The 21,781-nt window shown below is 39.9% G+C and overlaps 1 protein-coding gene across 3 annotated transcripts in view; it reads right to left on the reverse strand.

Moving 5' to 3' along the window:
- Positions 1 to 21,781, reverse strand: part of PDCD1LG2 (programmed cell death 1 ligand 2) — a 115,233-nt gene that overhangs the window by 46,516 nt on the left and 46,936 nt on the right. For 2 of the 3 annotated variants that reach the window (XM_081236230.1, XM_081236229.1), the window contains exon 3: positions 2,827 to 2,895. In XM_081236230.1, coding sequence (XP_081092356.1) covers positions 2,827 to 2,881 — 55 coding nt within the window. In that variant the 5' untranslated portion in view covers positions 2,882 to 2,895. Of the gene's footprint in view, positions 1 to 2,826; positions 2,896 to 16,006; positions 16,191 to 21,781 lie in introns of those variants that run through there. The other variant, XM_081236228.1, reaches the window with a different exon arrangement.

Consider the following 21,781-nt stretch of genomic DNA (forward strand, 5'->3'; position numbering starts at 1 on the left):
TAGATCAATAGAACAGAACAGAAGGTCCAGAAAAAGACCCACACAAATATGGCCAATTGATTTTTTACAAAGGTGCAAAGGCAATCAACGGAGAAAAGATAGTCTTTTCAGTAAATGAACAAATGGGGCTGGAGCAACCGGATGTCCACATGCAAAAAAAAAAAAAAAAAAAAAGCCCCAACCTATACTTCACACTATACAAAAATCAACTCAAGATGGATGGTCAACCTAAATGTAAAATGTACAACTATAAAATATTTAGAAGAAAACATAGAAGAAAATCTTTCAGGTTTTGGGTTAGGCAAAGAGTTCTTAGATATGACAATCCATCAAAGAAAAAATTTGATAAATTGGGTATCTCCAAAATTAAAATCTTTCCTCTGCAAAAGACACTGTTAAGAGAATGAGAGGGACTTCCCTGGTGATCCAGTGGTAGAGAACCCATCTTCCAACGCAGGGGAAGAGAGTTCGATCCCTGGTTGGGAAACTAAGATCCCACATGCCTTGGGGCAACTGAGCCCACGCACCACAACTACTGAGCTCGCATGCCTCAATGAAAGAGCCTGCATGCCGCAAACTACAGAGCCCACGCGCCCTAGAGCCCACGCACCACAGCTAGAGAGAAGCCCACTCCCCACAACAAAAGATCCCACATGCCTCAACGAAGATCCTGCTGCCACAACTAAGACCCGAAACAGCCAAAAAAAAAAAAAAAAAAAGAGAATGAGAAGATGAGCTACAGACTGGGAGAAAATATTTGTATATCACATATCTGATAAAGAATTTGTATCCAGAATATATAAAGAACTCTCAAAACTGAACAATAAGAAAATAACCCAATTAAAAACAGTCAAATGATTTGATATGCCCTTCACCTAAGAAGATATATGAATGGGCAATAGGCACATGAAAATATGTTTATCCTCACTAGGTACTGGGGAAACGCAAATTAAACCACAGTGAGAAACTTCTACACACCTACTAGAACGACTTAAAAAAGAAAAATGACAATGTCAATACCAAGGGCTGTCAAGGATGTGGAACAATTGGAACTCTCATATTTTGCTGGAGGGAATGCAAAAACAGTACAGATTCTAAGAATTCTACAAATTCTAAAAGTACAGATCCTAAGAACAGGTTTGATGGTTTCTTATAAAGTTAAATATGTACTTACCATATGACTCAGTAATCCCACTCATAGTATTCACCTAAGTGAAATGAAAACCTATGCTTCCACAAAAACCTATATACAAATGTTTATAGCAACTTTATTTATAATTGCCAAAAATAGGAAACAACCCAAAAGTCCCTCAAGTGGGAAATGAATAAACAAAATGTGGCGTGTACCTACAGAGTAATACTACTGAACAACAAAAAGGAATGAACTATTGATTCATATAACAATATGGATAAATTTCAAATGCATTATGCTAAGCGAAAGAAGCCAGACAAAAAGAATATCTAATAAATGATCCCATTTATATGACATTCTGGAAAAGTTACAACGACAGGATAGAGAATAGATCGGTGAGTACCTGGGCTTAAAAGTTAGAGGAGGGTTTTTGTTTGGTGATAGAACTGCTCAGGATCTTGATTGTGGTGGTGGCTATATGACTATGCATTTGTCAAAACTCATAGATGCTTTTATAAAAAAGAGTAAAATTTTACTTTATGTCAATTTAAAAATAAATATTTAAAAAGTGAAATGAAAATATTTTCCAATAGCTTTTCACTTCAATCTTTAAATTATTTTATAGATAACATGGTAGAGCATCCACAGAGCATTCAAGTAAGGAAAGAGTTAATTTTGCCTGTTTCTAAAAATCCCAGCAGGGCAGGGTCTCTTAGAAAGGAAATATCAAGTGTTCCTTTAGCTGCCACTGCAAGGGCAGGGCTGGAGTAAGCAGAATATTGGGGTGTTCTCCAAGGATGGCCCCAAGTCAGTGTCTCTAGTGCCAGACCAGGCTGAGCAGCCCAAGGGAGGGGAAGAAACATGACTGGGATCACCTGGAAGGGAGGGAAAAGCTCTTCAAAAGTTATCAATGCCAAAGAAGGCATTCTTTCTCAATGAAAGGCAGAATGTTGGATGACTTCCCATGGGATCGGGGCTGTTCTCATAGAGGAGCTAGCTCCCTTTGTCCACCTCTGTCCTCCTCTCTTACCTACTGGTGTTCACCCACTTTAATGCACTCATGGTCCTGACTGCATATGTGAATAGTCTAAACTACCTTCCCCAGGAAAGCAAAACTCTGAAACTGCTTTCCTCCTTGCTACCCACACCCTCCAGTAGAATATCTTTCTCCAAAATCCAAAGGCATAGCTTTAAGGTTCATTATTCATTTAGATGCAAGGAAGACTCTGAGTTTCCAATTCAAGTAATCCACATTAATGTGTGAATGACCCATAGCTGCTACTGTTGCTTTTTAAAAGAGGAGGTGTCCCCCTGACCTTTGTCTCCTCACTGTCCCTGACAGAAGAAAAAAGGACAGCTTCTTGGCATCTCACCTTTCAGGACACTCAACCCATGCCCTCTTGTGTCAGTTCAGAGGTGCATGGTCTGAATGGTCCTGTCTTCTTGTTATTACCTTTATTGGAAAGTGGGGATAGATGGACCAATATTCTTAGTCCCTGTTTCTGTAAGACAGGGACATGGGTATGCACATGCCACCCTGGGCACCATTCTTTTGGCTGTGCTTATAATAGCTGGTAATTACACTTCCTCTCAAAGAAAGCCTTCAGCTCAAGGACTACATTCTCATCCTTGGCTTCAGCTAGGGGTCATCACCTGTTCCTCCTTCTCAGGCCCCTCCCTTTGACTTTTCTTACCTGCTGTCTGATGAAGCGGCATTCCCAGGCTCAAAATTAGCAGGAGGAGGAACATGTTCTGTACCGGATCTGAAACAGACAATTGAAAGTCTCAGGGCCTTCTGCAGTTTTTCTGGGTCTCATGATTTGGTCATTTGCTCACTTCTGAAAACAGAACAGGGAAATGACTGGTAAACAAATCTTTCGGGGAGGCAGTGGACCATGGTGGAGTAGAGCTGGGAAGAGAAGTTAAAGGGTGATTGCCTAAAGGAGAGGAGAGATGGGGTAAGAAGAAGCGAGGCACCCTTTATCGATCCAAATTAGAAGCTCATATGAACCAGTGCTCATGAGTTACCCACACAGCTGGTTATCTGTACCTCTTTGCCTCTTCCGTAGTTTCAGTGTAGGCCCTGGAAAACCAGTCTTGTTCATTAGATGAATAATGCACATCATCTTTTCCAGCTGGACTGGAACTCTGTGAGTTGGACACTCAGTGCTCAATAGAACGGAGTTGGATTCTCGATAAATACTTGCTAGTTGACTGAGCAGGTAAAGTTGTCAAGCTCTTTAGAGTGCTGTGATCCAGTGTGCCCATCACCTGAACTACCTGTTACTAAGAGGTACAGACAGGGATTGCAGAGAACTGCAAACCCAGCTGAGTGGGTGCCAAACCTTAGTCCTGCTTCACCTCTCGTGCTTCCACTTTTGCTCACAAACTTTCCCACCCAAGGACTTCTCACGGTTGAAGGCAAAAGGGACAGGGTATACCACTGTCAGCATTTTTTGTCCTCAAAGAGGCTTTCAAAATTTTATTAGCCATGGAACCATTTCTTCAAGGGGAATCAACTGGAGCCATACATCTAAATCAGGTAAAAGCAGAGCTGCTCTGAGTACAATGGAAAGCCAGTGGAGTTATTTGGATCAGGAGAATGACATGATCTCATTTACATTTTTAAAAGAGGATTCAGTTTTGGTGTAGACAATAGACTATTGTTGTGAAGGAGAGTGGGATGGGCAAGATTGGAAGCAGAAAGATCAGTAAGAAATGTTTTCACAGAGATGATAATAGTTTGGACCAGAGTGGTGGGGCTAGTGGAGGTGAGAAGGGGTCTGTTGAAGGTTTTTTATATTTACACATTTTTTAAATGTATTAAAATTTTAAAATTGGTCCCTTAAAGTTAGTAAAATTTTTAATATCTTTATTGGAGTATAATTGACATACAATAGAGGATTATGTGTGTGTGTATACATATATATTTAAGACACAGATGATTCAGTGGTACGATTCAGTGGTTTTTAGTATATTCTACAGAACTGTGCAACCCATACCACTGTCTAATTTTGGATCATTTTCATCACTGCAAAAAGGAACACAATACCCATTAGCAGAAACCCCCCAATTCTTCTTCCCTCTCCCTCCAGTCCCTGGCATTCACTCATCTCCTTTCTGTCTCTATCAATTTGCTTATTCTGGATATTTTATATAAATGGAATCATACAATATGTGGTCTTTTGTGTATAGCTTCTTTCACTGAGCATATTATTCTCAAGACTCATCTGTATTGTAACACATTACCAATACTTCATTCCTTTCTATGACTGAATAATATTCCATTGTATTAACATATTACATCTTTCTTATCCATTCATCAGTTGATGGACATTTGAGTTGTTTCCACTTGTTGGCTATTATGAGTAATGCTATTATGACATTCATGTACAAGTTTTTGTGTAGACATGTTTCCAAATCACTTGATTATATATGTAGGAGTGGGACTGATCAGTTAAATGGTAACTCTATATCTAACTTTTTGAGAAACTGCCAAACTGTTTATCAAATATATGATTTGCAATTACTTTCTCCTATTCTGTGATTGTCTTTTCAGTTTCTTGGTAATGTTCTTTGAAGCACAAATGTTTTAATTGTAAAGTGCAAATTAATTTAATTTTGATGAAGGCCAGTTTATCTGTTTTCTCTTTTAATTGCTTGTGCTTTAGGTGTCATCTCTAAGAAAACATTGCCTAATCCAAGGTCACAAAGATTTACGTCTATGTTTTCTTTTGAGAATTTTATAGCTTTAGTTCTTATATTTAGGTCTTTGATCCAGTTTGAGTTAATTTTTGTGTATGGTGTGAGGTAAGGCTCCAGATTCATTGATTTACACATGGACATCCAGTTGACTCTGCATAGTTTGTTTAAAGGAGTATTCTTTCTCCATTGAACTGTCATAGCACCCTCACCAAAAATCAATTGACATTAAATGTATGGGCTTAGTTCTGGAATCTCAATTCTATTCCATTGAACTATATGTCTATCCTATGTCAGTATCACAGACTGTTGATTTTGTGGTAAGTTTTGAAATCGGGAAATGTGAATCTTCTAACTTGTTTTTCTTTTTTTAAGACTGTGTGTGTGTGTGTGTGTGTGTGGCTATTCTTGCTCCCTTGCATTTCCATGTGAATTTTAGGATCAACTTGTGTATTTCCACACAAAAAAAGCAGCTGGAATTTTGATAGGGATTGTACTGAATCTGTAGATCCATTGGGAAATATAGCCATCTTTATAATATTAAGTCTTCTAATCCATGAATGCAGCATGTCTTTCCATTTATTTAAGTCTTCTATATTCTCCAGAAGATTTGATGGGAATTGCTGACAGGTTGGAAATGTAGTTTGACAAAAGTAAAGAAATCTAGGAAAATTTCTAGGTTCGGAGCTTGAGTCACTAGGGCAATGGAGATACTATTTATTAAAAAGGAGAAGACTAAGAATGAAGCAGATTAGGGAGCAGAAATCAAAAACTGTATTTGGAATATGTTTGGTTTGAGATGTCTATTAGACATTCAAGTAAAGATGTTTAGTAGGTGGTTGGACAACTGGTGGTCCAAAGTTTGGGGCAGAGATATAAATTTGGGAGTCATCAATGCATAAGTGTTACTTAAAGCCATGGTGCTGCATGGTATCACCTAAAGAGAGATAGAGAAGAGAAGGTGTCCAAGGACTGAGATATGGGGCATTCCAACACTTAGGGGTCTTTGAGAGGGAGGGTACTAGCAAAGAAGATTGAGAGAAGGGATATAAAGGCAAATTAACCATCTCTTTTATTTTCTGTATACTGATGCTTTGACATTTGGAATCTTGCTGACTTTAGAGGGACTGCCCCCTCAGGATTAGCCAATTCCTAGAGACAGTAAACAACTGTCCCCTGAGTGTGCCTTTTGTATGCAAACCAACCAGTCCAGAGCCCTACCTCCAATCACCTCTTTATTGGGCTCTCACTCTCTGGGTCACTATCTATCTGCCCTAATCACTCTAGGGTCAGATACCAGATACCCCTATGCCCCCAGAGTCTGCTGAAATTATACAAACTAGCCCCATTCCTTCCTGTGGAACCCACAGTAGAGGCTCCTGCCCACTTTTCCCCCTCTCCTTCTGCCTCCTGTGTGACCCTGGTATTTGCCTGTATGGCCCACTATGGTGTGGCATGCCCCCTTCTCTTGGGATCTGTGAGTATAACAAACTATTTTTTCAATGGCAGTCACCTCCTGATCTGTTGGCCTCACCATTCCTAAATAATAGATATAATAATAAATAAAATAATAGTAACAGATAATAATAAAACCTAGAGTTTAAAACATAGTGCTGGAAGGAGGGAGTGATCATTTGAGCCAAATGTTTCTGAGAACTGGATTTAGCAGTATGAAGGTCATGGATGACCCTGATAAACACAGTATCAGTAGATTTGGTATAGATAAAAATAGGAAATAAGGAAGTGGAGACAACAGAATATAGGCAACTTGTTAGAGAACAGTGCTATAAAAGGGCGCAGAGATATGAGGCAGTAGCTAGAAGCGAATGCAAGGTCCACAGTGGGCTGTATTCTTGTTTTTAGTTTAGGGAGGGAAATATTACAGCAGATAACAACTAGGAACAGAATCTAGTGCTTTCTACCAGGAAATGCTCAAGACACACCTTACCTAGACTTGAAAACCCTCTTCCTTACTGAAAATGCAAATAGATCCAGAAAAGATACCATTTTAAGCTGCACCTACCTGCAGCCTAGCACTTGCCTAGCATTTTTTTTTCCTAGAGTACAAAAGGATAGCATGTAACATGCAGTTCTGGCAACAGAAAGGACTCCTGGTTCACCCATCACTCGTTTTAACTTCCCCTTCTTCCCTGCCCATCCAAGGGGACTTTCCTTGCACATTGTCTCCTTGAGTCAACTGAGAGACAGACACTGTCGTAAAGGTACTTTCCAACTAGCAGGCTTCTTTCTCCTAGGGATAAAGTGCCCCATGCAATGGTTAAGAGCTCAGGTTCTAATGTCAGACACATCTGAGTTCAGATTCTGAGTCTACAAATTATTAGCCTCTAAGACCTTAGACAGTTTATGAAAACTTTTTGTGTCCCATTTCCCTAAAGTGCCAATAATAATAACTCCTACTTCAAGCCGGAATCCTGGGGGGCGTCATCTTAAACCTACACATCGCTTATCTTGCACATTCAGTCCAGCCCCCAGTCCTATTAATTCTACTTCCTGGATACTTCTTGGATGATGCCTCTTCTTCCCAACACCCTACTGACATCACCTTAATTCAGCTTATCATCATTTCTCCTTACACCATAGCAGAGCCTCCTCACTGCCATTTTTACCTCCTAGTCTTGTTTCCTTCTGCTCCATCCTTCTCTTGTCGTCACAAACCTTGGCGTCATCCTTGGCTCCTGTCTTCTATCATCAGCATCTGATTCATTAACACATCCTATAGGCCCTTCTTTCAAATATATCTAGAATCCGACCATGTCTCACTGCTTCCATATCAACCTAAGCCATTATCGTGTCTCGTGGCGATTCTAACCTTGCCTTCCAACAGTTGATTCTCAACACAGGAGCCAGAGTGATTCTTTAAAAATGTAAGTCAAAGCACATCTGCTCAAAACCTTTTGATGGCTCAGTATTTCACTGAGAATAAACTCCTAAGTCTCTCCAATAACCTAGGTAATAGGGGCCTCTGTCTTGAGTCCCCCTGCCATGCTTTAGATGAGCGCACTGTAGCCATGCCCCTCCCTGCAGTGTGAGGTGTTTGCTGGGTTGAGAGGTGTCATCTGGACCTCTTGACCTCCCCCCACTACCCATTATAATCTGGGTCCTTGGGATGCTGGAATTCACTGCCCAAATGGCCCTAAGCCCACTTTCAGGCCTGTGTAGTGTTTTCCCCAAATCCACCCCTTCAAGCATGGATCCTGCTGCCAGTGTGCCTGTCCCTACACCTGGATGCTTTCTTCGCTCTTTCTGGTGAGACTGCCTTATGCAAAAAACTGCAACAGCACCACCCCTCCAGCATTCCCAATTCTCCTTATCTGTCTTTCTTTTCCAAAACTTTCATTACCATCTAACTTACCATATAGTGTACTTGTTTATTATATTATTACCTGTCATCTTCCATTAGAATATAATCACTCAAAGGACAGGGATCATTGTCTGTTTGCTTACTACTATGCCTTCAGCCCCAGAACAGAGTCTGGCAAGTACGCACTTGGTTAATATTTGTTGGATGAACTATCTCTTTACCTAGCAGGCAGAACAATCTCTTGAATACTGAATAATCAAATCTGACCATGTCACTCCTGCTTAAAAGACTTCAACAACTCCCACTATTTACAAGGTGAAGTTCTCCTTTAGTGTGGCCTACAAAACCTTCCCTGATCTGGCACCTCCTGCCTTGGCCACAGAGAAACACATGTGCTTTCCATGACTAGGACCTCACAGGTGCTTTGAGAAGTCTAATCTTACATTTAATCTCATCTTATTTTTCTTCTATCTCAATTTCTTCATGAGCTTAAAAAGTTGTATTGCACCATAAATAACTCCTTAAGTGGCCTTACATTTCATGCATTCAACAGAAGTGGATAAGTCTTTCCTAACTGCCTTAGTCTATTTCTTCTGCCTCAATTGTATCTGCTACTCACCTCTAGTGTAAGTACTTAACTCATTGCTGGTATGCTAATTTATTACACCTCTGTTTTCCAGGCTAGAATAGGAGTTCTTTGTACAGTCATCCCTTGGTATCTGCAGGATATTGGTTCCAGGATCCTCTGCGGATACCAAAATCCACAGATGCTCAAGCCCCTCATGTAAAATGGCATAATATAGTTGGCCATATGTATATGTAGGATTGCAGAACCCTTCAGATACGGAGAGTGGACTGCACTTGATTAGGTCCTTATAACTGTGTGCTGAATGGACAAGTGAATGAGTGCTTGTGTGCATGACAATTTAGCATCATACTCAGGAATCTGAGATCACTGGCTCCCACTTGACTCCACTCTATCAGAGAAACAGAAACCTTAATTTGGTTGTTGTTTTTGGCCACAAATAAGAACTTTCCATCAAATGGAGCCACTCACAACACAATAGGCCACTAATGGGGTAGGGAGGCATCATCCCTGGTATTGTTTAAGCAAAGGGTGCATGTTGAAGCAAGAGTTTCCACAAGAGGTGGAAGGTGATCCCTTTTTAACAGCAAGGTTATTTACAAGATTATCTCCCAGAAGAATGTTTCCACAGGTATCTCAAGCCCCTCACCAACCTCTCTCAAAAGACTAGGCTATTTGGATAAGACCTCTACATGGTTCAGGAGAACCACGTTTTCTGAAAGAGCAGGTTCTTGAAGCCTTTAATGTTGGGGAAGTATGAACTCTTTCATACTCAGACAGGCAAGGCCTGAAAGAATTTACTTAGAGAACTTACAGAGTTCATTGCCAAAATTAATTAACTCAGTGCATCATTTAAAGAGTGTCCATGTGTAAGGCACTCCTTTGGCCAAATGAGCATTGTGACGACTCTTCTCCACGATACAATGAACATGTTCAAACAACCACATCTCTCTCTAGCCTCCCCTTTTAGTATATGTGCTGCCGAAGCGAGCACTAGCCTCCCCTTTTAAAATTCACCTTTGTTTTGGATATAAATATCTTATTGTCTATGCCTAGTCAGCTGTTCATTTTCATCTTAATTGTATATTCCTTATGTACATGTTTGGTTTTGCTAGCTTTTCCATCACGCAGAGGGTGCTCATTGTAGCTATCTTTATATCAGGCAGGCTGGCCTCTAGTGAATACTTTGGAATGTGAATGGAAAAAAGTAGTTTTTAATCAAATGATGAGTTTAGCTGAATTTCTTAATTTCTGGATAATTCTTAATGAATTTATGGGTAATTCTTGATAATTCTGCCTATGAACATGTCGTAGTATTGCAGTTGAGGGCAAGTCATTATCTAAAATGGAACAGAATGGCATAGGATAAGCTTCAAGAACTTTTTCTGGTGGCTCCAGGATTCAAGAAGGGCCCTCTCAGTCAGGAGATGATCAAGCTTGAGAGTGAGAAGAAGCGAGAGCTACTCTTTTTAGATTTGTGCAAAGTCCTGCTCAAATTGCTGCCCCCTTGGTTCTCACCCAGGCCACTAGAAAAGCTGCTTCTCTTGGTGGTGTGGTGGAAGCAGCAGCTCTGAGCTAGGCATCAGAAGACAGGAGTTCCAGTCTTTGCTCTGTCCATGCTGCCTTAGGAACTCACTCTCCACTCTCTACAAAAGGGGTGAACTAGGTGACTTCCAAGGTCCCTTCCATGTACCATCTATGCAACTAACAACCAATATCTACCATTTTGTTTCGCCATGTTAGGTAATACTCAAGTGTGTAACATATCAAGATTTTTGATGAACCGTGAACATTTTAATATTTTTGATATTAAAGTGTGATTCCATTTCTAACTACCACAAGTATTATTGGCCTATCAGTAACAGTTGATCACTAGTGTTTAAGATAAAGTTAAGATATGTAAGAATGGCCTTATTCCAGCTGAAGTCTTTTACTCCTCCCCTCTAAAAGGCATTTAAGAAAGTGAGTTAAAATGATATCATGGAGATAAGTAAAAAACTTCAACTTATGAATGTGTATATATATGAATGTGTACATAGACATAAAGTCAAACTTTTGATAATTTAGGCACTTTGTTATTAGGAACACAAAGTAACGTGGGGAGTTGCATAACCTTTGTTGCCTAGGTTGTGGCAGAGCCAGTGACCAGTAATGTGAAGTTTGGTTGGTCAGCTATGTCCTCATCTAGGGAGAAGTGGACCTGGAGAAATCTTCAAGAGTTTATGGATACCATCAAGTGGAAGGTTCCTGCTTCAGTGGACATTCTCCTCCCTCCCCCTCCTTTTTTTCTTCCTCCTTCCGCTCCTTCTGCTTCTTCTGCTTTTCCTTTTGCTTCTGCTTCTGTTGCTTCTCTTTTTCCTGTTTCTCTATCCTGCTCAAGAAGATTAAGCTCCCCAAGGGCAGAAATTTCCGTCTGTTTTTGTTCCTTACTATATCCCTGGCACCCCAAACAGCTCCTAATACATGGTGGGTCCTCATTAATATTCGCTGAATGATTAGATCATGCTCCTGTGGTCCAAGAGCCATAAATGGCCCTTCTAACACAGTGAGATTGCGAGGGGTGGAAATCAGAAATCATCGAGTTCTCTAATATCTGAAGCTCTTGACTACACCACAGTCAATAAACAGAAATGACTGTGGACAAGGTATGTGAAAAATACTTTGTAAATGGCAAAGCGCTCTTTACATTCATTGTCATTATTACTTAGGATGGTGACTGATGATCTTTGGTCTAAAATTCCCATGAATTCCTAATATGGCCACTCCTTTCACTAACCCACGAAGGTTTCACCTGGTAAAGTCTACCTAGTCTTTAAGACTCACTCAGCACCACCTCTTTCACGACTACTCCCCTGTGCCTCCTAAGTAAATGTTCACAGAACTGTTGCACCTTTCAGAGTACTTCTTGTCTATCTTGTATTTAATAGGTTACGTCTAACTTTCTGCTTAGTAGATGTTTAGATCTTATTCTGCTTATTTCTCCATAAAAGATACTAACAGCAATTTATTCAATTGTATTAAGAAGTCGTATCTTTCCAGAAAAATCAAGAAAATTTCTGTAAATTCTGAGGAGAAGGTTGTAAGCAGAAAATGTAAGCAGGAAAACTTTTCCAAGCAAAATTTGCAAGAGAACCAAAAATTACTATAGGTGCTAGAAGGTTCACTTTCTGGTTGCTTCAGGCCCAGTTTCTTGCCATTTCACCTATCTACTGAAAGCTATTTGTGAATTTATAGATGAAATGAAATTTATGGTGCTGAAATTATATACAGAGGTTTTAATTCTTTCTTTCTTTTATTCAAGACATTTACTCTATATTTTCTGTGTGGCAAGCTCTGGTATGCAGAGGTAAATAAGACAGAAACAAAGCTTTCAGAATTCTCTGGTCTGTAGAATAACCAAGGCACAGGCACTTTATGGAAATATCTCAAGAATCCTAGCAAATAATTTCTTTGTGTAATAATAACCAGCATAAAGGATCATGTTTGTATAACACTTTATTCTCTGCTGAACATTGCCAGTCTTAACTCATTTTGCTCCTCCCTCTTCCCAAGTGTCTAGCACAGCCCTGGATATCTGTGAAGACCTAGATAAATACACAACAAACTGAATTGAAATACCTGACTTAATCACTGTTTTTTGAAGCCAAGTGTCTAAAGCAAGAATTGTAAGTAGAAATGTTTTAAAATAATTTGGATTTGAATGCCTTTGGCAAGTAATGCAGAGTTTGCCCCAGGCCCTGCTACTCCCTATTGTATTATCACACATTTTACTGTCTACCAGTTCCCACAGGCATTTGAGATTTTAGGGAATCTTAACAACAGTGGCTCTGTTTTTAGAGGTGGACCAGTAATCTTTCAGTATTCAATATCTAAACCATCTAGACATAGGTAGACAATCTGTAGCCTTCAATTTAACTTAAATTCAAATTGAATCTCAACTTTTTAGTCAATAAACACTGAGCTGCCATTTTTTGCAAGTCTTTGCATTAGACTGTGGAGAATCAACAGAAGGATTCATCTAAGAAAGGATCCCTGCCCTTAAAGACATTATAACATAGTCAGAAGTTTAAAACTCATACACACGAAAAATACTAAGAAGTGGTGTAAAATATTTTGCATGAAGATGCTAAAACCCTGGAAGCTGACTGGAAGAAGGGAGACTTCTCAGATGGGTGGGATTTGAAATGAGTCTTTGAAGCACTCGTAGAAATTGGAGAGTTGTCTTGAGGGCACTGCAGATGGCCCAGGAGCAAAATTTTAGAGGTGCAAACACACAGGGCATGTTGAGGAAGACAATGAACAGCATAACCTGGCTGGAAATAAGTTTGGGACAAGAATGTTGAGAGCTTAATGCCAGGTAGAGCTGCCAATAAAAAACAGTGACAGTCACTCAAAAACTGAGTGACAATAACAAAAAAGTTTGAAAAGATTAAATCTGAGGTTTTTTTTTTTTTTTCAGTATATAATAGAGGGAGAGTGGAATTGGAGGCCAGCTACTTGATTAGGGGGTCACAGTGTTCACAGATGTTTGCTAAAGCATCTGATTTAGGATCAGAAAAGGGAAGAAAGGGAGAGGAAGGAGAAACTTCCTGTCAATAAGATAAAGGACAGCACAACTGACAAAACAATTGACAAGTGATTAGTCACATGGGAAAGAAACAGAAGCAACAAGTTGACTGTGGTTTTGAGGCCAGACTACCAAAACAATATTGATGTCATTGGGTGGGGGTGAGGGGGAGGAAATATAAGATCAAGAGATAATTTTTTTTTTTTTTTTTTGCGGTACGCAGGCCTCTCACTGTTCTGGCCTCTCCCGTTGCGGAGCACAAGCTCCGGACGCACAGGCTCAGCGGCCAGCCGCTCCGCGGCATGTGGGATCTTCCCGGACCAGGGCACGAACCCATGTTCCCTGCATTGGCAGGCAGACTCTCAACCATTGCGCCACCAGGGAAGCCCAAGAGCTGATTTTTAAAGGGAAGATGATGAGTTAGGTTTGAGTCATGAAGTAATGCAAGGCAGTCAAGAAAAATGTAGGTCTGGAGTGTGGGACACAATTTGGGACTAGAGATAAAGATAAAGAAGTTATTTGTAATAAAATGTTAGTTGACTTTGGGGAATGAATTAACTCTCTGAGGGGGAGAGTATAAAAAGAGAGGTTAGGGCTTCCCTGGTGGCGCAGTGGTTAAGAATCTGCCTGCTAATGCAGGGAACACGGGTTCGAGCCCTGGTCTGGGAGGATCCCACATGCCGCGGAGCAACTAAGCCTGTGAGCCACAATTACTGAGCCTGCGCGTCTGGAGCCTGTGCTCCGCAACAAGAGAGGCCGCGATAGTGAGAGGCCCGCGCACCGCAATGAAGAGTGGCCCCCGCTTGCCACACCTAGAGAAAGCCCTCGCACAGAAACGAGGACCCAACACAGCAAAAATAAATAAATTAATTAATAAACTCCTACCCCCAACATCTTCTTTAAAAAAAAAAAAAGAGAGGTTAGAAAGAAAAGATCTGAACTCTGAGGAATGACCCAAAATTTGGAGAGCAGGAGTAAGAGACCAGAGACAAAAGCAGAGAAGAAATGATCCTAAGAGTGAAAAGCTTCCCCATCACAGTATCTCAGAGTCAAGGGAGGAAATCCCAAGAAGCAGAAGTGGTTGACAATAGAGAGGTCGGGAGACTAAGAACTGGGAATCAGCCCCAGGGTTATTAGAGAGGGCTGGAGGGCATTGAGGTGATTGGGGCTGGATAACCTCTCAGATTCCTTTATCTATCCTGGAATTCTGTTAGTTGATTTGAAGATTAGGGGAACACAACATGAGGGAGCCCCACAGCAGTAGAGCAGCGTGGGACATGAGGAGGTCAGGCTGCAGTTGCCTCATTACAGGGTAACCCAAGTATGCTACAGTTAAGGCATGTGGTATATTTGAACGTTACCACGTGGAATAAAAATGACACACCACAACCTATGGATCACTGTCCAATGCATCTTAAAGAAAGTCAGCTCTGAAGCATGACCCCTAATACTGTCCCTGAGAAATCTGCATCACGTCCATCAGCCCCAATGTCCGCTGTATATTATGCAAATACCCCACATCTGGTGATTCACCTGCCACTTCATCAAATCAATTAATTCAACAACTCAACAAGCACCCAATGAGCACCCATGCATATTGTGAGGCACTGTGAGGGGTACTTGGGATTCAGAGAACCTAAAAGGTGTGGCCTTTGCCTATGAGGAGCTGCAGTTTAATGGAAAGGTGCACAGACAGAAGAAATCTGAGAAGACACGTTGAAGAGTGGGAAAGGAACATCCTGCTGATGGTGAGAGTTCAGGTAATAAAGGCAAATAGACCAGTTCCAAGTGGCAAGAGATAGAGTTCATCTATTCATAGAATCTTAAGCTTCAAAGGGAGCTTAAAAAGCAGCCAGATCAATTGGCATTTGACTCCTGCTACAACTGTTGATTACTGCTCACACTGAATATTCTTACTGTAAATTTTTGTCAATGTATGTCAATCATTCCCTTCCACAGAACCACAGAATTTCAGGGTCACAAGACCTTATTTGTAGGTAATTTCATTCAAGTTCCACCTCCTCACTTCAACCCTTTCTCACATGAATCCATTGTCATAACTTTTCTACTATATGCACCTGGATAGTGACCAATAAATAGCAATAGTTGCAGTTTTCCTTCATTTTGCTAAACATTCTTTCATCATTTTATGTAGAATATTAAGCCTTTTAGTAGGCCCAAATCACGCTTTTGTTAAATAATGGTTGCCTATAAGTTAATGTAATTATAGTTTTTTTTGTTTTTTTTTTTTAACAGCTTACACTTGAATATAGCTTGTAAACACAGGCTAGCCTGGAATGTTGACTGCCTGCCAAAGGGATAATCACAAACAGGTGTTAGATGTAAAAATCCAAATTTTTAAGTTCCATTAACCCTCCAAAATTCTAAGCAGAGAGACAACTTCAGGAGTAAATTTTTTTTGGTGCAGATTTATTTTGTGCAGAAAAAAAAAACTCACCTCATAAAACTGCTCAACAAGAATAATAAGCATAGGACCAGCAAGAGAAATCCTACTATTTTGAGGACAGGAGGAAATTAGCTTGTTTGTGCACCTGAGCACAATTTCTGAGGCAGTTTCTCCTGCCTCCAATGGTGTGGAGAGAAAATGTGCCCATGCTTACCCAACTATGGCACCCTCATCATGGTCTACAACACCAACTCAAAGTATGAGAAAATCTCAACCCACTCGATACTCACATCAGGCCTTGGCACGGCTCCTCAGGCAAAGACGCAAAAGAAAATAGAACAACAAAACAGTTGCTCTTTGTCAGATTCCCTCATAGAAGCCAACAAAACAAACAGCCAAAACGAAAACAAAAACGTAGGTTGCTGCCGAGACCAATGCAACAAGCAGTAGCTCCAACCCAGGGTTCTTTTTAGCTGGCAGAGGGACGCACGAGGACGGATGATGGATAATTGTGGGGATAAGGTACACTGAGCAAGACAAGAAAAGATATCATCCCCATCCAACTCAGGCTTTCTCTTAACATGAGTACAATTCAAACCAAAACTGATGCTAAGGAACTGACTGAAGCCCAACCTACTGGCAAGTTTTGGTTTTACTTTCAGTGTCACTTCTCTGCATGCAAGTACCCATTGACCTGTGTGTGCATATTTATTTATTTATGTATTTATTTACTTTAGGTTGTTTCCATGTCTTGGCTATCGTAAATAGTGCTGCAATGAACACTGGGGTGCATGTGTCTTTTTTTTCTTTTGTTATTGGTTAAAAAAATTTTTTTTAACATCTTTATTGGAGTGTAATTGCTTTACAAAGGTGTAGTTTCTGCTTTATAACAAAGTGAACCAGCTATACATATACATACACCCCCATATCTCCTCCCTCTTGCGGCTCCCTCCCAACCTCCCTATCCTACCCCTCTAGGTGGACACTAAGCGCCAAGCTGATCTCCCTGTGCTATTTGGCTGCTTCCCTCTAGCTATCTATTTTACATTTGGTAGTGTATATATGTCAATGTTACTCTCTCACTTCGTCCCAGCTTACCCTTTCCACACCCCATGTCCTCAAGTCCTTTCTCTACGTCTGCGTCTTGATTCCTGTCCTGCCCTAGTTTCACTAGAACCTTTTTTTTTTTTTTTTTTTTTTTGTGGTACACGGGCCTCTCACTGTCGGGGCCTCTCCTGTTGCGGAGCACAGGCTCCGGACGTGCAGGCTCAGCGGCCATGGCTCATGGGCCCAGCCGCTCTGCGGCATGTGGGATCTTCCCGGGCCGGGGCACGAACCCGCATCCCCTGCATTGGCAGGCGAACTCTCAACCACTGCGCCACCAGGGAAGCCCTCACTAGAACCTTTTATTATTTTTTTTAGATTCCATACATATGTGTTAGCATATGGTATTTGTTTTTCTCTTTCTGACTTACCTCACTCTGTATGACAGATTCTCGGTCTATCCACCTCACTACAAATAACTCAATTTTGTTTCTTTTATGGCTGAGTAATATTCCATTGTATATATGTGCCACATCTTCTTTATCCATTTATCTGTCGATGGACACTTAGGTTGCATCCATATCCTGGCTATTGTAAACAGAGCTGCAGTGAACATTGTGGTACATGACTCTTGTTGAATTATGGTTTTCTCAGGGTGTATGCCCAGCAGTGGGGTTGCTGGGTTATATGGTAGTTCTATTTTTAGTTTTTTAAGGAACCTCCATACTGTTCTCCATAGTGGCTGTATCAATTTACATTCCCACCAACAGTGCAAAACGGTTCCCTTTTCTCCACACCCTCTCCAGCATTTATTGTTCGTAGATTTTTTGATGATGGCCATTCTGACTGGTGTGAGGTGATACCTCATTGTAATTTTGATTTGCATTTCTCTAATGATTAGTGATGTTGAGCATCCTTTCATGTGTTTGTTGGCAATCTGTATATCTTCTTTGGAGAAATGTCTATTTAGGTCTTCTGCCCATTTTTGGATTGGGTTGCTTTTTTTTTTGATATTGAGCTGCATGAGCTGTTCGTAAATTTTGGAGATCAATCTTTTTTCAGTTGCTTCATTGGCAGATATTTTCTCCCATTCTGAGGGTTGTCTTTTGTCTTGTTTTTGGTTTCCTTTGCTGTGCAAAAGCTTTTAAGTTTCATCAGGTCCCATTTGTTTATTTTTGTTTTTATTTCCATTCCTCTAGGAGGTGGGTCAAAAAGGAATTTGCTGTGATTTATGTCATAGAGTGTTCTGCCTATGTTTTCCTCTAAGAGTTTGATAGTGTCTGGCCTTACATTTGGGTCTTCAATCCATTTTGAGTTTATCTTTGTGTATGGTGTTAGGGAGTGTTCTAATTTCATTGGTTTACACATAGCTGTCCAGTGTTCCCAGCACCACTTATTAAAGAGGCTGTCTTTTCTCCATTGTATATTCTTGCCTCCTTTATCAAAAATAAGGTGACCATATGTGAGTGGGTTTATCTCTGGGCTTTCTATCCTGTTCCTTGATCTATATTTCTGTTTTTGTGCCAGTATCATAGTGTCTTGATTACTGTAGCTTCTCTGTAGTAGAGTCTGAAGTCTGGGAGCCTGATTCCTCCAGCTCCATTTCTCTTTCTCAAGATTGCTTTGGCTATTCAGGATCTTTTGTGTTTCCATACAAATTGTGAAATTTTTTGTTCTAGTTCTGTGAAAAATGCCGTTGGTAGTTTGATAGGGATTGCATTGAATCTGTAGATTGCTTTGGGTAGTATAGTCATTTTCACAATGTTGATTCTTCCAATCCAAGAACATGGTATATCTTTCCATCTGTTTGTATCACCTTTGATTTCTTTCATCAGTGTCTTATAGTTTTGTGCATACAGGTCTTTTATCTCCTTGGGTAGGTTTATTCCTGGGTATCTTATTCTTTTTGTTGCAATGGTAAATGGGAGTGTTTCCTTAATTTCTCTTTCAGATTTTTCATCACTAGTGTATAGGAATTTAAGAGATTTCTGTGCATTAACTTTGTATCCTGCTACTTTACCAAATTCATTGATTAGCTCTAGTAGTTTTCTGGTAGCATCTTTGGAATTCTCTTTGTATAGTATCATGTCATCTGCAAAGAGTGACAGCTTTACTTCTTCTTTTCTGATTTGGATTCCTTTTATTTCTTTTTCTTATCTGATTGCTGTGGCTAAAACTTCCACAACTATGTTGAATAATAGTGGTGAGAGTGGACAACCTTGTCTTGTTCCTGATCTTAGAAGAAATGGTTTCAGTTTTTCACCACTGAGAAGGATGTTGGCTGTGGGTTTGGCATATATGGCCTTTATTATGTTGAGGTAAGTTCCCTTTAGGCCTAAATTCTGGAGGGTTTTTATCATAAATGGGTGTTGAATTTTGTCAAAAGCTTCTTCTGCATCTATTTAGATGATCATATGGTTTTTATCCTTCAATTTGTTAATATGGTGTATCACATTGACTGATTTGCATATATTGAAGAATCCTTGCATTCCTGGGATAAACCCCACTTGATCATGGTGTATGATCCTTTTAATGTGCTGTTGCATTCTGTTTGCTAGATTTTGTTGAGGATTTTTGCATCTATGTTCATCAGTGATATTGGCCTGTAGTTTTCTTTCTTTGTGACACTTTTGTCTGGTTTTGGTATCAGGGTGATGGTGGCCTCGTAGAATGAGTTTGGGAGTGTTCCTCCCTCTGCTATATTTTGGAAGAGTTTGAGAAGGATAGGTGTTAGCTCTTCTCTAAATGTTTGATAGAATTCGCCTGTGAAGCCATCTGGTCCTGGGATTTTGTTTGTTGGAAGATTTTTAATCACAGTCTCAATTTCGGCACTTTGATTGGTCTATTTATATTTTCTATTTCTTCCTGATTCAGTCTCAGAAGGTTGTGCTTTTCTAAGAATTTGTTCATTTCTTCCAGGTTGTCCATTGTATTGGCATATGGTTGCTTGTAGTAATCTCTCATGATCCTTTGTATTTCTGCAGTGTCAGTTGTTACTTCTCCTTTTTCATTTCTAATTCTGTTGATTTGAGTCTTCTCCCTTTTTTTCTTGATGAGTCTGGCTAATGGTTTATCAATTTTTTTTATTCTCAAAGAACCAGCTTTTAGTTTTATTGATCTTTGTTATTGTTTCCTTCATTTCTTTTTCATTTGTTTCTGATCTGAAATTTATGATTTCTTTCCTTCTGCTAACTTTGGGTTTTTTTTGTTCTTCTTTCTCTAATTGCTTTAGGTGTAATGTTAGGTTGTTTATTTGAGATGTTTCTTGTTTCTTGAGGTAGGATTGTATTGCTATAAACTTTCCTCTTAGAACTGTTTTTGCTGCATCCCCTAGGTTTTGGGTCATCGTGTTTTCATTGTCATTTGTTTCTAGGTAGTTTCTGATTTCCTCTTTGACTTCTTCAGTGACTTCTTGGTTATTTAGTAGTGTACTGTTTAGCCTCCATGTGTTTGTATTTTTTACAAGTTTTTTCTGTAATTGATATCTAGTCTCATAGCGTTGTGGTCAGAAAAGATACTTGATACGATTTCAATTTTCTTAAATTTACCAAGGCTTGATTTGTGACTCAAGATATGATCTATCCTGGAGAATGTTCCATGAGCACTTGAGAAGAAAGTGTATTCTGTTGTTTTTGGATGGAATGTCCTATAAATATCTTAAGTCCATGTTATTTAATGTATCATTTAAAGCTTATGTTTCCTTATTTATTTTCATTTTGGTTGATCTGTCCATTGGTGAAAGTGGGGTCTTAAAGTCCCTTACTGTGGTACTGTTGATTTTCCTTTTTATGGCTGTTAGCAGTTGCCTTATGTATTGAGTTGCTCCTATGTTGGGTGCATAAATATTTACAATTGTTATATCTTCTTCTTGGATTGATCCGTTGATCACTGTGTAGTGTCCTTCTTCATCTCTTGTAATAGTCTTTATTTTAAAGTCTATTTTGTCTGATATGAGAATTGCTACTCCATCTTTCTTTTGATTTCCACTTGCATGGAATATCTTTTTCCATCCCCTCACTTTCAGGCTGCATGTGTACCTAGGTCTGAAGTGGGTCTCTTGTAGACAGCATACATATGGGTCTTGTTTTTGTATCCATTCAGCTAGTCTATGTCTTTTGGTGGAAGCATTTAATCCATTTACATTTAAGGTAGTTATTGATATGTATGTTCCTATTACCATTTTCTTAATTGTTTTGGGTTTGTTATTTTACGTCTCTTCCTTCTCTTGTGTTTCCTGCCTAGACAAGTTCCTTTAGCATTTGTTGTAAAGCTGGTTTGGTGGTGCTGAATCTCTTAGCTTTTGCTTGTCTGTAAAGGTTTTAATTTCTCCATCGAATCTGAATGAGATCCTTGCTGGGCAGAATAATCTTGGTTGTAGGTTTTTCCCTTTCATCACTTTAAATATGTCCTGCCCCTCCCTCTGGCTTGCAGAGTTTCTGCTGAAAGATCAGCTGTTAACCTTATGGGGGTTCCCTTGTATGTTATTTTTTGTTTACCCCTTGTTGCTTTTAATATTTTTTCTTTATATTTAATTTTTGATAGTTTGATTAATATGTGTCTTGGCGTGTTTCTCCTTGGATTTAGCCTGTATGGGACTCTCTGTGCTTCCTGGACTTGATTGAAAAAATATGGAACGCTTCAGGAATTTGCGTGTCATCCTTGTGCAGGGGCCAGGCTGTATCGTTCCAATTTTAGTATACATGCTGCCAAAGTGAGCACGCATGTGCACATTTAGGAGTAGGAGAAGGGGAGGGAAAGAAGAATACCAGCATGTTCTAGCTATGTACCAAGAACTTTACACAGGTATCATTATTTGTTTTCTGGGGCTGCCATAACAAATCACCACAAACTGGGTGGCTTAAAACAGCAGACACTGTACTTATAGTTCTCTCACAATTCTGGAGACTAGAAGTCTGAGATCAAGGTGTCACATGGCCATACTCCTGCTGAAGCCTCCAGGAAAGAATGCTTCCTTGTCTATTCCTAACTTCCGGGGGCTCCTGTCAAGCCTTGGCATTTCT

The sequence above is a fragment of the Mesoplodon bidens genome, assembly GCF_964165515.1.
Source record: "Mesoplodon bidens genome assembly, chromosome: 6".
In the NCBI taxonomy this organism is placed as follows: Eukaryota; Metazoa; Chordata; class Mammalia; order Artiodactyla; family Ziphiidae; genus Mesoplodon; species Mesoplodon bidens.